Source organism: Hyperolius riggenbachi, chromosome 3 (assembly GCF_040937935.1).
Source record: "Hyperolius riggenbachi isolate aHypRig1 chromosome 3, aHypRig1.pri, whole genome shotgun sequence".
NCBI lineage: Eukaryota > Metazoa > Chordata > Amphibia > Anura > Hyperoliidae > Hyperolius > Hyperolius riggenbachi.
The window spans coordinates 100,065,932-100,081,070 of NC_090648.1; the positions used below are offsets into that span (position 1 = coordinate 100,065,932).

The 15,139-nt window shown below is 44.1% G+C and overlaps 1 protein-coding gene across 1 annotated transcript in view; it reads right to left on the minus strand.

Annotated features, from left to right (window-relative positions):
• Window positions 1-15,139, minus strand: part of BMP1 (bone morphogenetic protein 1) — a 150,102-nt gene that overhangs the window by 11,399 nt on the left and 123,564 nt on the right. The window contains exons 16-18 of the mRNA XM_068274693.1: window positions 8,432-8,557; window positions 6,226-6,353; window positions 2,522-2,735 (exon numbers count right to left, since the gene is read on the minus strand). Coding sequence (XP_068130794.1) covers window positions 2,522-2,735; window positions 6,226-6,353; window positions 8,432-8,557 — 468 coding nt within the window. The remainder of the gene's footprint in view (window positions 1-2,521; window positions 2,736-6,225; window positions 6,354-8,431; window positions 8,558-15,139) is intronic.

Below are 15,139 nucleotides of genomic sequence, written 5' to 3' on the forward strand. Positions count from 1 at the left end.
CATCATACTCATCGTCCGGCATTGTCACAATCTACTCAATGGGCAACCCTGCTCGACTGTAATATGCAGAGTCACTGAACTGAAGAGAATACACAGATCAGGAATGCCTGAGAAGCATATGGTTTCCAGTACAAGGAATTATGAAAAAACTGTAGGCTATGGACCAGCTTTCCAGCCAGGGAATTAGCAAAAAAGTAAAAAAAGAGCTATTCTGCTTCTTATGCTTAGGCTGCACACAAAGGAAAATAAAGATGGTGGCTTGGTAGTCGGCTTTTTGGCCTTTTTAAGTCCCCTATACTTTCCTAGTGGTTCTGGGTCATCTCGAGCTGCTTGGTTACTCAAGTTGGAGTATCTGTCAGAGTTCTCCTGACTGAGTGATGAAATGGCAGAGCTCCCTCCCACGGCGACCATTTCCTCTCAGAGTCAGTTGCTCACCATTCTCTTGGTGGCCTTCTGACTTGCAGGCCAGAGCACTATTAACAAGCTGAAGGAGGACTTGAAGGAAATCCCAAAGGGATATTTTCACCACAAGGGTCACGGGAATCCATCTACCATCGCTGGTTCCCATCACTTTTCTTCTGTGCTTTAGTTTCCCAGAGGTCTTATGTAATAACCTCTGTTATTAGAAGTCAAAGAAGGGAAGCATCTTTATGAGGAGCCCTGTAGTCACTGAGTAATCAGCTGACTGCTATCTCTGGCATCTCAAGATAATCATGAAAACTGACATCAAAAGGTGCCCAGCAAGTGTGAATCGAAAGTGCATCCTGTTGGAAAAATATATGAAAAGGCATTTTCTTCATGGAAGCAATAAGAATGCAAACCCCTCATGTCTTACTATTGTCCACATATAGGGGTATCCCAGTGTGTTCTGGTAATTGGTCTCTGCTCTAGTGCTGCACAGCATCCAGGGTTACGTCTAACCTTTCTTCAGCACAACAAAAACATACAATACAGTGGCTTCCTACTAACTTCAGACTGTTGCCGACCACCTTAGCTGAAGACAGAGGTCAAGTGCTACATGATCGGCACCAATGAAGGAGGAAGCATTTAGACAGCCAACTCTAAAGAACAAAAGCTGCTCAAAGAAGCACCGTAGTGACATTGAGTAAAATATAGATTATTCAGGAAACCCACTTTTACACCAATTATCCTGGTTTCAGCATCGGAAACACTTCCTATATATCTATCCATTTCTGTATCAGTGTTCACATGAAACCAGCGTCATCAACATCTGGCAGCAAACTTTTTTTTTGTAGTGAATCCGATACAATAACCTGCAGTGGATTACGAAGACAGATTGGTACCGTGCGTGGGCGACACAGGACAGGTAACATATTAACCACCCTGGCGTTCTGATTAAATCGCCAGGGTGGCTGCGGGAGGGTACTGAAAGTTGGCTGCATGAAAGCCCACTAGAGGGCGCTCCGGAGGCGATCTTCCGATCGCCTCCGGCGCCCAGAATAAACAAGGAAGGCCGCAATGAGCGGCCTTCCTTGTTTTGCTTATATCGTCGCCATAGCGACGAGCGGAGTGACGTCATCGACGTCAGCCGACGTCCTGACGTCAGCCGCCTCCGATCCAGCCCTTAGCGCTGGCCGGAACTTTTTGTTCCGGCTACGCTGGGCTCAGGCGGCTGGGGGGACCCTCTTTCGCCGCTGCTCGCGGCGAATCGCCGCATAGCGCCGGCGATCAGGCAGCACACGCGGCTGGCAAAGTGCCGGCTGCGTGTGCTGCTTTTTATTTCATTAAAATCGGCCCAGCAGGGCCTGAGCGGCAGCCGCTGGCGGTGTTGGATGAGCTGAGCTCGTCCAGACCGCTCAGCTGGTTAATGCACACTAGGGGTGCAGTGGCTACGCGTTGGACTTGGCCGATTCCCAAGAGATTTGATGCTGAAATGAATCAGGAATCAACCTGCAGTGTATGGGCAGCCAACAGATCTCTCTCTAATCAGATTCGATGACCGAGAGATGCATTTTATGTTCTGCTACGAGTCATAACAAGTCCTCTTTAATGTGATGGCACTTCTTCACAAAGCTTGTCACTGTGGTACATGCCAGCATATGACCTTAGCTTGATCCTCCAATTATTAACAATGACCCTTGGCCAGTATTGGCATGTATAATGAATGGCTTGTGCAATGACTGGTAAACCGCATGGTTAATCATAAATTGCAGCTCACACTTGACTGTCACAACCCAAACCGTATCCCAAAAACTATCAAAACCCTTCAACAAAAGATAAAGCTTCCATTTACATCTGAAGGACCATCAACACCTAATCTGAAGACTAGGGATGGTCAATGAGATGCAAATAATTTCAAGTTTATGCATGAAAATTCTGTAAGCAAATTTATGCAGCTTGAAAATGGACCAATCCAATTTTACCTCAGCAGGATTTTATTGGTTCATTTTACAAGCTGTTTGAATTTGCATCTCATTGACCATCCCTACTGAATACCAAATACAGAGAAATAGGGCAGCAAATCATAGTGATGTTATGTAGCACCTTCTGTGGTCCTTACCTGTTGCCAACTCCGCAAGGAAGCCCCTTTTCTGTACTGAATTGTCAGAGACAAATTTCAGGAACATGCTTCTTCCCGGGGCAATGATGGGTTCCGGAACTTTACTGCCACAGAAGCGCATCAGGACAGGAGACTGAGCATCGGCGCCTGAATAAACCTCAACATGATCGTACATACATTCCTGATGGGACTCCAGATCCACCTCCTTCACCACCTGAATGAGTGAAAACGTACCAATATCAGGAGAGCAGGAAACAGAACACTTCATCTAACACGAAAATCAGTCGGATAGGACAATTTAAATTCACAAAGGACTAGAGGACATGATCTGCGCATGGAGGAAAAACGTTTTAGCCATTTATTTAGGAAAGGGTTCTTTACAGTAAGAGTGATTAAGATGTGGAATGCATTGCCACAGGAAGTCGTTATGGCAAACTATATCTGCATTTAAAGGAGGCTTAGATGCTTTCTTTGCGTTGAAAGACATCCATGGCTATAATTACTAGGTAATGCCCAGTGGTGTTGATCCAGGGATTTTATCTGATTTCCATCTGAAGTCGGGAAGGCATCTTTTCCATTTTGGGGCTAATTGGACCATGCCTTGTAAGGGTTTTTCGCCTTCCTCTGGGTCAACAGGGATATGTGAGGGAGCAGGCTGGTGTTTTACTTCGTTCTCTGGTTGAACTCGATGGACGTATGTCTTTTTTCAACCCAAATAACTATGTAAGTATGTAACAGGTGCCTTAACCGCTATGGCTCTGTAACAAGTATGAACGCTTGTTTTCACTGACCTGAGGAAGCAGGCAAGCACCCAAGAAACACGTTGTCAATTTTATGTTTTCTGGTTGAACTAGATCAGGGGTGTAGAACTCAAATACAAAGTGGGCCAAATTTGTACACTCGGATCTAGTCGCGGGCCAACCTCAATGTCTACTGGCCACCTTCCTCCCTTATACAATTCTCTGGTGTCTAGTGGTCATCCCTCCCCTATACAGTTCCCTAGTGCTCAGTGCTTTCCCTGTAACTCCCCCATATGGCTTCCCTGGTGTTCTAGGGCTTCACCTCCAATATAGCATCCCTGGTGGTCTAGAGTGGGCCAAACATAATGCAAAGTGAGGAAACCACTTGAGGGCCAAATTTAATGGCCCTGAGGGCCAAATGTGGCCCACGGGACAGAGTTTGACATGTATGAACTAGATGGACGTATGTCTTTTTTCAACCTAAATAACTATGTAACTATGTAAATTAGATTAGCCTTTTTTAAAGAGTGGCAGTGAGAATTCCATTGAAACCTGCTAAAACATTCGGTGTGTGAGATCATCCCAAAAAACTAAGGGAACTGGTTAATCAGCAAGCAAGATTTCTCTAGATCACGGAGCAGCTTGATCCTATGATGGAGAGCTGTAGCTGGTGCCTATCCTCCAAGCAGGCACACCACTCCTGATACACCACACTGTGTAATATAGCAATTAGAAGGAGACACGCCACTGGCTTAAACTTGCGTTCAATTTTATTGCATTACATGTTATGGGCATTACATGTTATGGGCAGAGCCCTTCTTCAGGGGTGGTTAATCACCCGTTTTCAAAGTCTTCAATAGATGTCTACCAGAAGCTTAAGGGTGACCATACATTACTTGATATTGCAGTCCAATCAACCTTTCGATTCAATATTATTGCTTCAAGAGAATCGGTGCTGCAACATGGCCATCCAAATTATCTTTTGATTGATTTCTGCCCAAAACTGGTAAAATGGATAGATTTAGAATGGCAGACAAATCTTGGTTGCAAGGGCCTGATCGGGTGTGGCGTTGGCAACCGTGTTCTACATCGTGATGCCCGACGTACCCTGGTCAGTGTCCCCCTGTGCCTGTGAGCAGTGTTAAAGGATAACTGAAGTGAGAGAGATATGGAGGCTGCCATATTTCCTTTTAAGCAATAGCAGTTGCCTGGCTGTTCTGCTGATCCTCTGCCTCTAATACTTTTAGACATAGATCCTGAACAAGCATGCAGCAGATCAGGTGTTTCTAACATTTTTGTCAGATCTGACATGATTAGCCACATGCTTGTTACTGGTGTTGTATAGACAGTACTGGAGCCAAATAGATCAGCAGGGCTGCCAGGCAACGGATATTGTTTAAAAGGAAATAAATGGCAGCCTCCATATTTCACTACAGTTGTCCCTTAAAAGGTGTCCGTCGCCACTGTGAGCGCCTGTTCCGTGTGACACTGGCATGTTTTGTGATGTCACTACACACAGTGAGTCACGTGATATGGGTGCTCGCGGTAACACTGAACACTGGAGGAGGCCAGGAGTCTTTACACTTGAGTTGCGGCCCGGCAGATTGCAGCAGGACAATTTGTATGGCCAGGGAATAGATCCCTCCTTTCTGATCACATTCTAATCTATTTAATGGTCAATCTGGCCACACGTCAAGTGATGCATGGTCGATACATCAGTCTAATTGTTTCCAGTACAGGAAGAGTTAAACTCCAGTTGTTATTTCTATGCAAAAAAGCAATTAAGCTCTGCGACTTTCAAAGTCGTGGAGAGGGCTGTTATCTGACTTTTATTATCTCAAGTGTTATTGAACTATTTACTTTTTCTCTGCCAGAGGAGAGGTCATTAGTTCACAGACTGCTCTGAAAGAATCATTTTGAATGCTGAGTGTTGTGTAATCTGGACATATTATAGAATGATGCAATGTTAGAAAAAACACTATATACCTGAAAATAAAAATATGAGAATATTTTCTTTGCTGCTAAACTTCCAGTAATTATTCAGAGTACACAACCAATTCATTATATCATATTTTTTTTTCGCTTCAGTGACTCTTTAAGCCACCTAGTGTGGAATTGACAAGCTTCCTTAAAGGATACCCAAGGTGAAAATAAACGAATGAAAAACAATTGCATCTATTCTCCTAAAAATGACTTTTTAAGATATTCCACAGTTTTATTTTATATTTAAATCACTTTTTTAAATGTTTACCGGTTTATTATTTTTGCTCAATGAACCATTCATCAAAGTATGCCAGAGCTAAAATCTATGAACTATTGATCCTTATCTCTTTCCTGCTCTCAGAGCCATTCTCTGCTAGGAAAGTGTTTTATAGTTGTCATTTTTGATCAGTGAGGGTCACACTGTAGTCGGACCAAGTCCTGACTCAGACAGGAACTGCCACTTACATACCTAATGTTTAACTCTTTCAGGCAGAGAAAAAAAAAACACAGCATAGTTATTTGTGTACTAAGCACTGTACATACAGGTGTCTATCTCATCATGTCACCTTGGGTATCCTTTAATACAGCTGAGCAAAAAAAAAAAAAAGACAAGGATTATGTAAAAAGGGTTGCATAGCAACCATGGAGATAGCAGTTTCTTACAGTCAGATCAGTAAAACACATATTGTATTTCTTCATAATGGATTTCTTTGCACAGTGCCTTTGTAAATAAGCTCAATATGAATAAGAGTATGAAAGGAACAGTCAGTCTTTCTTTGAACTCGGTAATGTTCTAGCAATATTTCTATCTTCGTGGGAGCCAGATCGAGTGATTTAACACCGAAGTAAAATGATTATCTGAGAACAGAGGGACACCATATGTGCACAGCCATCTGGACAGTATTACAATGTATATTTTTACAAAATCATAAAAACTTGGTGGTACATTTGATCAGCTTAGAGCGGACGGCAGCAGCTTACCAGTTTCACTCTGTGGCCTGCGGTGGCCGTCACTTGCCACGTGCACTCCTTCTTGCTCGGGTATGGATCTGGCCAGTTGGGGCTGGTGATGTTCTGGTTGCTAGCAGTCACTTTGTGGTTACAGCCAGCTGAAATGAGGCAGATAGAGTTATCCCTGGTTATGTGTAAGCAGGACCTAAAGTGCAGCTGAGGTAGAACTCTGGGAACTGGCTTCTATAGAACGGTCATCCGCATTTTGAGAATACCCTTATAGCTGAATGTTGACCCAGAACCACGAGCAGTGATGTAGCAATAGGGATGCAGAGGTTGTGACCACACCAGGGCCCTTTGGCCAGAGGGGCTCACTAGAGGTCCTTAATTAACAATTGGGAGCAGCACAGTGACAGAGGTCTTCTTGCCTTGCAGCGATGGGTCCCCGGTTAAAATATGGGCTAGGACATTATCTGCATGGAGCTTTTACCTTTTTGCCAGTGTTTGTGTGAGTGCACTGGATCCTCTAAATATTACAACTATGGAAAGGAATAGATTGTGAGCTCCTGAGGGACAGTTAGTGACAGGACTATATATACACACTGGAGAAAAGGTCAGCACTACATTAATATTATAGAAATAAAATCCTTATAAGGAGAGGGAAGGGAGGTGTTCTACACAATACGATTCTTTGTGCGATTCGATTACGATTCTATTTACGATCCGATTAAATCAGACATGTCCGATCGTGATTCAATTTGATTCAATTCGATTTGCCATTGTTTTGCAATGGCAAATCCAAATGAATCGAATCCCGGACATGTCGGATTTAATCGGATCGTAAATAGAATCCTAATGGAATTGCACAAAGAATCGTATCGTGTAGATTGGGCTTTATAAAGCAGTACATCATATAATCTATAGATGTTCAGGAAACTGAGCAGCTAAAACACACCAAGCTGCCTCAGGGGTCTTTCACACTACATGCGATTCTGATTTTAATGTGATTTTACATGTGATACTGATTGTTGATGCAATTAAAAGTCCTGCATGCTGCTTTTTTCAGCGTTTTTCTTCTTGGGTCACTAGCATCCAGTGAAAAAACACAAACTGGAATTGCAATTTGCAGTGTAAGGGCCCTTTCCCACTGCCCTGCATTTTGCAATCTGATCCCGATCACCAACGGATCGCAAAATACAGAGTACAGTAAAGCTATTGGAAATGTCAGCGGCCGTTTCCATTAGTGCAATTCAACTGTGTTGCGATTTTGTCCCGAACGCAATCCTCGTCCTGGCAAGTTTTGGATGCGATTGAGCCCCTACACTGAGTAGCGTAGCTCAATCGCAGTTGCATTATTGGAAATTAGTTTGAAACATGATCGCAGCACAATTGGAGTTTTAGTGAAAAAGAGCTCGAAAAGAAGCCTCAATCACAATAAAAAAAAACAAAAAACGGACTTGCGTGTAAAATTGCATCACAGTCGGAATCGCATGTACTGTAGAAGAGCCCTCATTGTGGTTGGCATTCAGAAGACAATCATTGGAAAATCATAGGTTTATTATAGTAGACGTCTTATTGGTCTCTTTTCTATTACGCACACATTAAAGAAAACCTGTAATTAAAACAAAAAAAAAACAAAAACGTCCCCTGGGGTGTACTTACCTGGTGAGGGCGAAGCCTCTGGATCCTAACAAGGCTTCCCCTGTTCTTCTCTGTCCCTCCATTGTCCAGCTACAGCCCCCCGAAGTGCAGCAATGTAAATATTTACCTCCTGAGAACCAGCGCAGGCGTACTAGCGGATCTCCCTTCGGGTTAAGGTGGAAATAGCCGAACCCGATCGATCCGATCTACTGCGTAGGGCTTTACTGCATAGGCGTAAGCCCTTTTGCGCCTGCGCAGTAGAGCAGATATGATCGGGTTCGGCTATGTCCGCTTTACCTGAAGGAAGAGCCGCTACTGCGCCTGCGCAGGATCCCAGGAATGGTAAATAAATCAGTGCTTGTCAGGGGAGGATAACGGGACGCTTCGGGGAAACAGCGCTGGATTGCCTGCAGCTACAAGGATGGGGGAAGCCTCATTGGGACCCTAAGGCTTCCCCCTACCGAGGTGAGTAACCCCCAGGGGACTTTTTTTTAAGTTCATGTTTTCTTTAAGAAAGCACAATCGTAAGTTCACGTGGTGGACAGAATACAGAACACAGAACACACACACAGATACACACGTAAGGTTAGATTACCCTCTTTGCAGTCATGCTTGTTCTCGTGTAGGGTGAAACCACTCCGGCAGTGGCAGGTATAGCTGCCCTGAGTATTGGTGCACTCGTGCTGACAACCCCCATTATCCCGAGAACACTCATCTTTATCTGTAACACATGGACAAGGTGCGATCACCGTGAAGAATGGGGAAGACAAAAGAACAAGATTGAAGAGGCAGACTTGTTCATTGCACCCCCCCACCCCAACCACACCCCTTCCAGCAGTGCCATTACCTGAGAGACAGAGGGAGCACCAAGCAGCTTGAGGAACCAGGGGTTCTATAACAGGAGGCATCCAGTGAGCACGTGCCTCACCAATCTCTCTTACCGTCAACTTAAACTTCCACAGTGCACCTCCCAAACAGTGATGAACCTTCACCTATGAAGCCTAATTTCCACAGTGACATGACCAAAGCAATTACATAGCACAGGACTTTTAAAATTAGAACATTTTTTAGATGCACTTAAAGTCTGAGCTGTCAGTAGCGGAGTGTTAATTTTACTTAAAAGACACCTGACCTGAGGCAGATCTGCCCAAGGTAAGCACAGAGGTAGGTCTATGATGTATCCACATACCTCTGTGTTGTGTGCTCCTCTTATTGTTCCCTGCCATCCCTGTGATCACTCCTTGAAAAATGTTACTTTTGACTTAAAGGACACCTGAAGTGAGAGGTATATGGAGGCTGCCATATTTACAGTGGTTTGCATAAGTATTCGGCCCTCTTGCCGTTTTCCACATTTTGTCATATTACTGCCACAAACATGAATCAATTTTATTGGAATTCCACGTGAAAGACCAATACAAAGTGGTGTACATGTGAGAAGTGGAACGAAAATCATACACGATTCCAAACATTTTTTACAAATCAATAACTGCAAAGTAGGGTATGTGTAATTATTCAGCCCCCTTTGGTCTGAGTGCAGTCAGTTGCCCATAGACATTGCCTGGTGAGTGCTAATGACTAAATAGAGTGCACCTGTGTGTAATCTAATGTGAGTACAAATACAGCTGCTCTGTGACGGCCTCAGAGGTTGTCTAAGAGAATATTGGGAGCAACAACACCATGAAGTCCAAATACCACACCAGACAGGTCAGGGATAAAGTTATTGAGAAATTTAAAGCAAGCTTAGGCTACAAAAAGATTTCCAAAGCCTTGAACATCCCACGGAGCTCTGTTCAAGCGATCATTCAGAAATGGAAGGAGTATGGCACAACTGTTAACCTACCAAGAAAAGGCCGTCCACCTAAACTTACAGGCCGAACATGGAGAGCGCTGATCAGAAATGCAGTCAAAAGGCCCATGGTGACTCGACGAGCTGCAAAAATCTACTGCTCAGGTGGGGGAATCTGTCCATAGGACAACTATTAGTCGTGCACTGCACAAATTTGGCCTTTATGGAAGAGTGGCAAGAAGAAAGCCATTGTTAACAGAAAAGCATAAGAAGTCCAGTTTGCAGTTTGACACAAGCCATGTGGGGGACACAGTAACATGTGGAAGAAGGTGCTCTGGTCAGATGAGACCAAAATGGAACTTTTTGGCCAAAATGCAAAACGCTATCTGTGGCAGAAAACTAACACTGCACATCACTCAGAACACACCATCCCCACTGTCAAATATGGTGGTGGCAGCATCATGCTCTAGGAGTGCTTCTCTTCAGCAGAGACAGGGAAGCTGGTCAGGGTTGATGGGAAGATGGGTGGAGCCAAATACAGGGCCAATCTTGGAAGAAAACTTCTTGGAGTCTGCAAAAGACTTGAGACTGAGGCGGAGGTTCACCTTCCAGCAGGACAATGACCCTAAACATAATGCCAGGGCAACAATGGAATGGCTTGCCTTAAAACAAAACATATCCATGTGTTAGAATGGCCCAGTCAAAGTCCAGATCTAAATCCAATCGAGAATCTGTAGCAAAATCTGAAGACTGCTGTTCACAAACGCTGTCCATCTAATCTGACTGAGCTGGAGCTGTTTTGCAAAGAAGATTGGGCAAGGATTTCGGTCTCTAGATGTGCAAAGCTGGTAGAGACATACCCTAAAAGACTGGCAGCTGTAATTGCAGCAAAAGGTGTTTCTACAAAGTATTGACTCAGGGGACTGAATAAATTACGCACACCCCACTTTGCAGTTCTTGATATGTAAAAATGTTTGGAATCATGTAAGATTTACGTTCCACTTCTCACGTGTACACCACTTTGTATTGGTCTTTCATGTGGAATTCCAATAAAATTGATTATGTTTGTGGCAGTAATGTGACAAAATGTGGAAAACTTCAAGAGGGCTGAATACTTTTGCAAACCACTGTATTTTTTTTTAAATAATGCCAATTGCGTGGCAGCCCTGCTAGTCTATTTTGCTGCAGCAGTATCTGAATAACACTAGAAACAAGCAAGCAGCTAATCTTGTCAGATCTGACAAGGTCAGAAACAACTCATCTGCTGCATGCTTGTTCAGGTGCTATGGCTAAAAGTATTAGAGGCAGAGGATCAGCAGATTAGCCAGGCAACTAGTATGGTTTACAACAAAATAAATATGGCAGCCTCCATATCCCTCTCGCTTCAGTTATCCTTTAAGTCAGGAAGAGGCTGGCGTGTTGAATTGTTCCCTCTTATCGTGGAAAAAAGAAGGAATGGGAGGTGGGCCATTGTTGCAAGCCTGCCTCTTCCTGTGTGAAAATGACTAACCAAAAATCATATTTTTCAAGGGGTAGTTACAGGGACTGTGGAGAGCGAAGAGAAAAATGGATGTGCTTGGAGGTATGTGGATTCAGCATGAACCTTACACCGTGCCTACCTTATGTAGCTTTACCTTAAGTCAGGTGTCCTTTAAGGCAAAGTTCCCCAAACCCATCCTCAAGGTCCACCAACAGTACATCTTTTGCAGAAAACCACAAACATGCACAGGTGAAGTAATTAGTGTCTCAGCAGAGCTAATAAGCTAACTCTGTGGTTTTCCACAAAACATGCAATGTTTGTGAGCCTTGAGGACAGGTTTGGGGAACACTGCTTTAAGGGATTATTTCCACCAAAATACAACATTTTGCCCTTTGGCAGAACCAGCATCAGAAATGGTGACTTTAGCAAGAAGAGACCACCAAAGGAACCTCCAGATATAAGAGCCTTGTGAACCCACTACCATTCAGACACCCGTCACACGTGAATTTGGGAGGACCAAGGACTAACCTTTTGGGGGAGGTTTCTCTTTCCCTACAATAAAAAAGTACAAATCCATTCATTGTGCATGAGCTGGCATAAAACACTGGTGGAAAAAAAAAAGTATTGTTCAGGCATCGAGAATGGACAGATCTCTCAGTGAAGTGGATGACCACAATTCCCCATATCCCACAAGCACTAATGGACTGATACACCTCATTAAAAAAAACAATAAAAATAGATATTTATTTACTAAAATAATAATAAAAATGATCAAGGTTTAACAGTTGTCTGCCAAGGCAATTCCCCCACCAATTCCAAATGTCAGAAGAGAGCAGTGAGGAGCGTTATTCCCAGTTCCGCTGGGGAGAAATGCATTGTGGGACACGGGCACTGGACGGATAAGACAGCGTTAGACAGGATGGGGGAATCGGGACGGGGTTAAGGAAGTGGGAAAATGAGTTATGGGGTAAAAGTCGGTGGGGGTGGGCTTTCATTAAGAGGGGCGAGTCTTTTTCGACGTCCTTGTTCTCATTCGGGTACGGTTCCGGGGCAAAGCCTTTTTCGGCTGGTGAGGCTGCTGGTTCATTTTTTGCAGCTGTAATAACTTCTGTTTGTTCTTCATTTCTGTAATGAGACAGGGTGGGGGAAAGGGGAGAGGAGAACACAAAGAGGGAGCAAAGAAATGAGGAGGAAAGAGAGAGGAGAGATATAGAGAGAGGAAGTGAAAGGAAGGAAGAAACACAGAAAGGCCAAGAGGAGATGATAAATGAACGGAAAGAGATCAGGAGAGGAGAGATAGACAAGAAGGGACAGAGAGGGACGGGAACACACAAAGAAAGGAGTGAGCAGGGAAACAGGGGAGGGGAGCGCAACACTTTCCTCGTTTCTGATCCATGATGCAAAGCTGGGAGCCAGAAGCTGAGGCAGAATCGTGCAAGGAGATCACACCATGCAGTTTAAATGCCAAGCACTGCATGCAAGCTCACAAGGGATAGGAATGGGCTGAGTCACAAGCCAAATTCATCATTCCCTTACAGCTTTACTGCCCTTTCATCGCAGCAGTAAACCCAGCATTGGTTGTTTTAACTCTGACCCCATCAAATCCCTTGTGGCTCCTAAATTACCGACACCTCAGCAGCTTCTGGTTAGAGGAGATTCCATTCATCTCAAATATATTGGACATCATTTACAAGAGTCAATATGAAGAAAAAAAGTGTTATTATGGCTCCGAACAACAGATTTCCAAATGCCGTTATTCTAGTCCATGTAGTAAAGTTATTTTGTTACAAGCAACAACCTTGTGCTCAGGTCAGAGTCTCGGAGGAACTAGACACAAACTTTGGTGTGCAATTCTAAAATCTAGCAAATCTGTGCAGAAATCACAGAAATAATCTGAATACTGCAATACAAGGAGGGGTGGCCATACATCTGGCGATTTGGCTGCACGATCGACCATTCGATTTGATCATTTTATCGAATCGAGAGAGAATACAGTGTATTCTAGTATGCCCAAATCAAGAAAAAGTGTCCGGTAACCTGTCGAAACGTCCAACTTAGTCGATCGAGCTGGATGGAGGATATCAGTTGATCGCAAAAGAATTGGCTACTATTCACATATCATTCAATCAACACAGAATCCATTTTTTCATGGAGGCACAACATTGGTTACAACGATTAGTGAAGGTGAATCGCTTACGATACCCCTTGCAGTGTGTGGGCCACTTTCGATCAACCACACTGAAATGGATTGTCGAATTGTCGATCGCTTTGTTGATTGAAGCGAAATCACTAGATGAATGGCTGCCTTATAAGTTCTGAACTGGTCTGGCTATTTGTAGTGTGAAGAGAGAGGTGGAGACACAGACATGTGCACAATTGTTACTTCTCACTCCTGCTGCCATGCCTGCATAAATTCCTATGTCTTGTAGATCAGATTTCTAGCCCTGTGGACTTCCAGAAGTGCAGGCTGTCACAGTAGCCGAAAAGTAGCACAACAAATACATTTAGGTTAGGTCTGCACAGAACTTGAGTCATTAAAGTGACTGAACTGAACAGGCCAGAAAATGGTAGTTGTAGGACTAATCTTTTGGGTTAAGCACCATTCAGACATTTGACAGCTGGAATGCATGTTAGCAATATCTCTGGCAGATGTCTCAACAGGCCACACCCAGCGTCTGCTCTAGTGATGGTCATGTCTAGGAGAACTCCTGAAGCATGTGAATGGTTCACATGTGATCCTGCTTTAGCACATGATCAGGACTAGCAAATCAGAGACTTGCGCATATCTACAGGGCCGGATTTACCACAAGGCACTGTAGGCACGTGCCTACGGGCGCCTGATGATGGAAAGGCGGCTCACTTCCCTCCCAGAGCCCCTCCATCCTTCCCTATGTAGAATCTCTCTAGGCAATGCAAATTCCCTTCTTAGTACATCGGAGGCTAACTTATTAAATAAATATGTTATTTCAAAAGCTGGAACAGGGCAAAAAGAATATATATACAGAAATAACATTTACAAAAACAGAAATGAACAGTGACACGCAGCAAGACATTTTCTTATAAAAATAAAACTTGACCCGTAAGGAAAATGTGAAAGCCTGCAGGGCTAGATTTACCATAAGGCACTGTAGGCATGCGGCTACAGGTGCCTGATGAAGGAAAGGTGGCTCACTCCCTTCCCTATGCAGAGTCCTGATGAGAGCATAAACGACAGATTACTTACCCTGCTCTCCGCATTCCACTGACAAGATATTTCTTCAGTCAGGGGCACCTCTAGCTACTTAATACTGAGGTTCCTCTAGCTTCCTAATACTTAGGGGCACCTTTAGCTACTTAGTATTAGGTAGACAGAAATACCCTCAGTATTAAGGGGCACCTGTAGCTTCCTATGCCGGGCAAGAGAAGTCAGCGAGAAGTGACAGCTGGGACAGCCAGCACACTTTTGTGGTTTGGTGAAAGTTTGTAGGTTCATGGTGGGCAAAGTTTGGGGTGCCAGGACATCCAAGCCTATAGGCTCCTGAGGTAAGTCAGGGCCTGTATATCTATCCCCTGATCAAACTGATCACATGCTTCTCCAAGAGCTCACCTGGACATGACCATCACCTCCCCTCAGATTTTATGTGACTAGCAATCAATCAGGTGGGATTTTTTTATCCAGTCAACTACAATGAGTTTATGTGCAGTAGAGGGATTTCCTGTTTTTCTAGCTCCTACCCCCGTCATAAGACCGTATATGTAGCTCAGCTAAGCCCAGGGTAGAAGATTGCCACAAATATCTGTATGGACATTTAAGAATACAGTAGCGTCTCCGTTACCTGGTACCAACGGGGATCGGCTGATGCTGGATAAGAGTGCTTTCTGATTGCTTGAGATTCAATGTTAAAAATAGGCCTAGCTAATGCAGTACCGCCATTTATATACATATACCGTTACCACAAGTCCTGTACCACATGGCACGTGTGACGTCCCACACATGCGTGGTACAGACACTTGCGGTAATGGCAAACATGAGGGTGACAGCGGAGGACTGGTGAGAA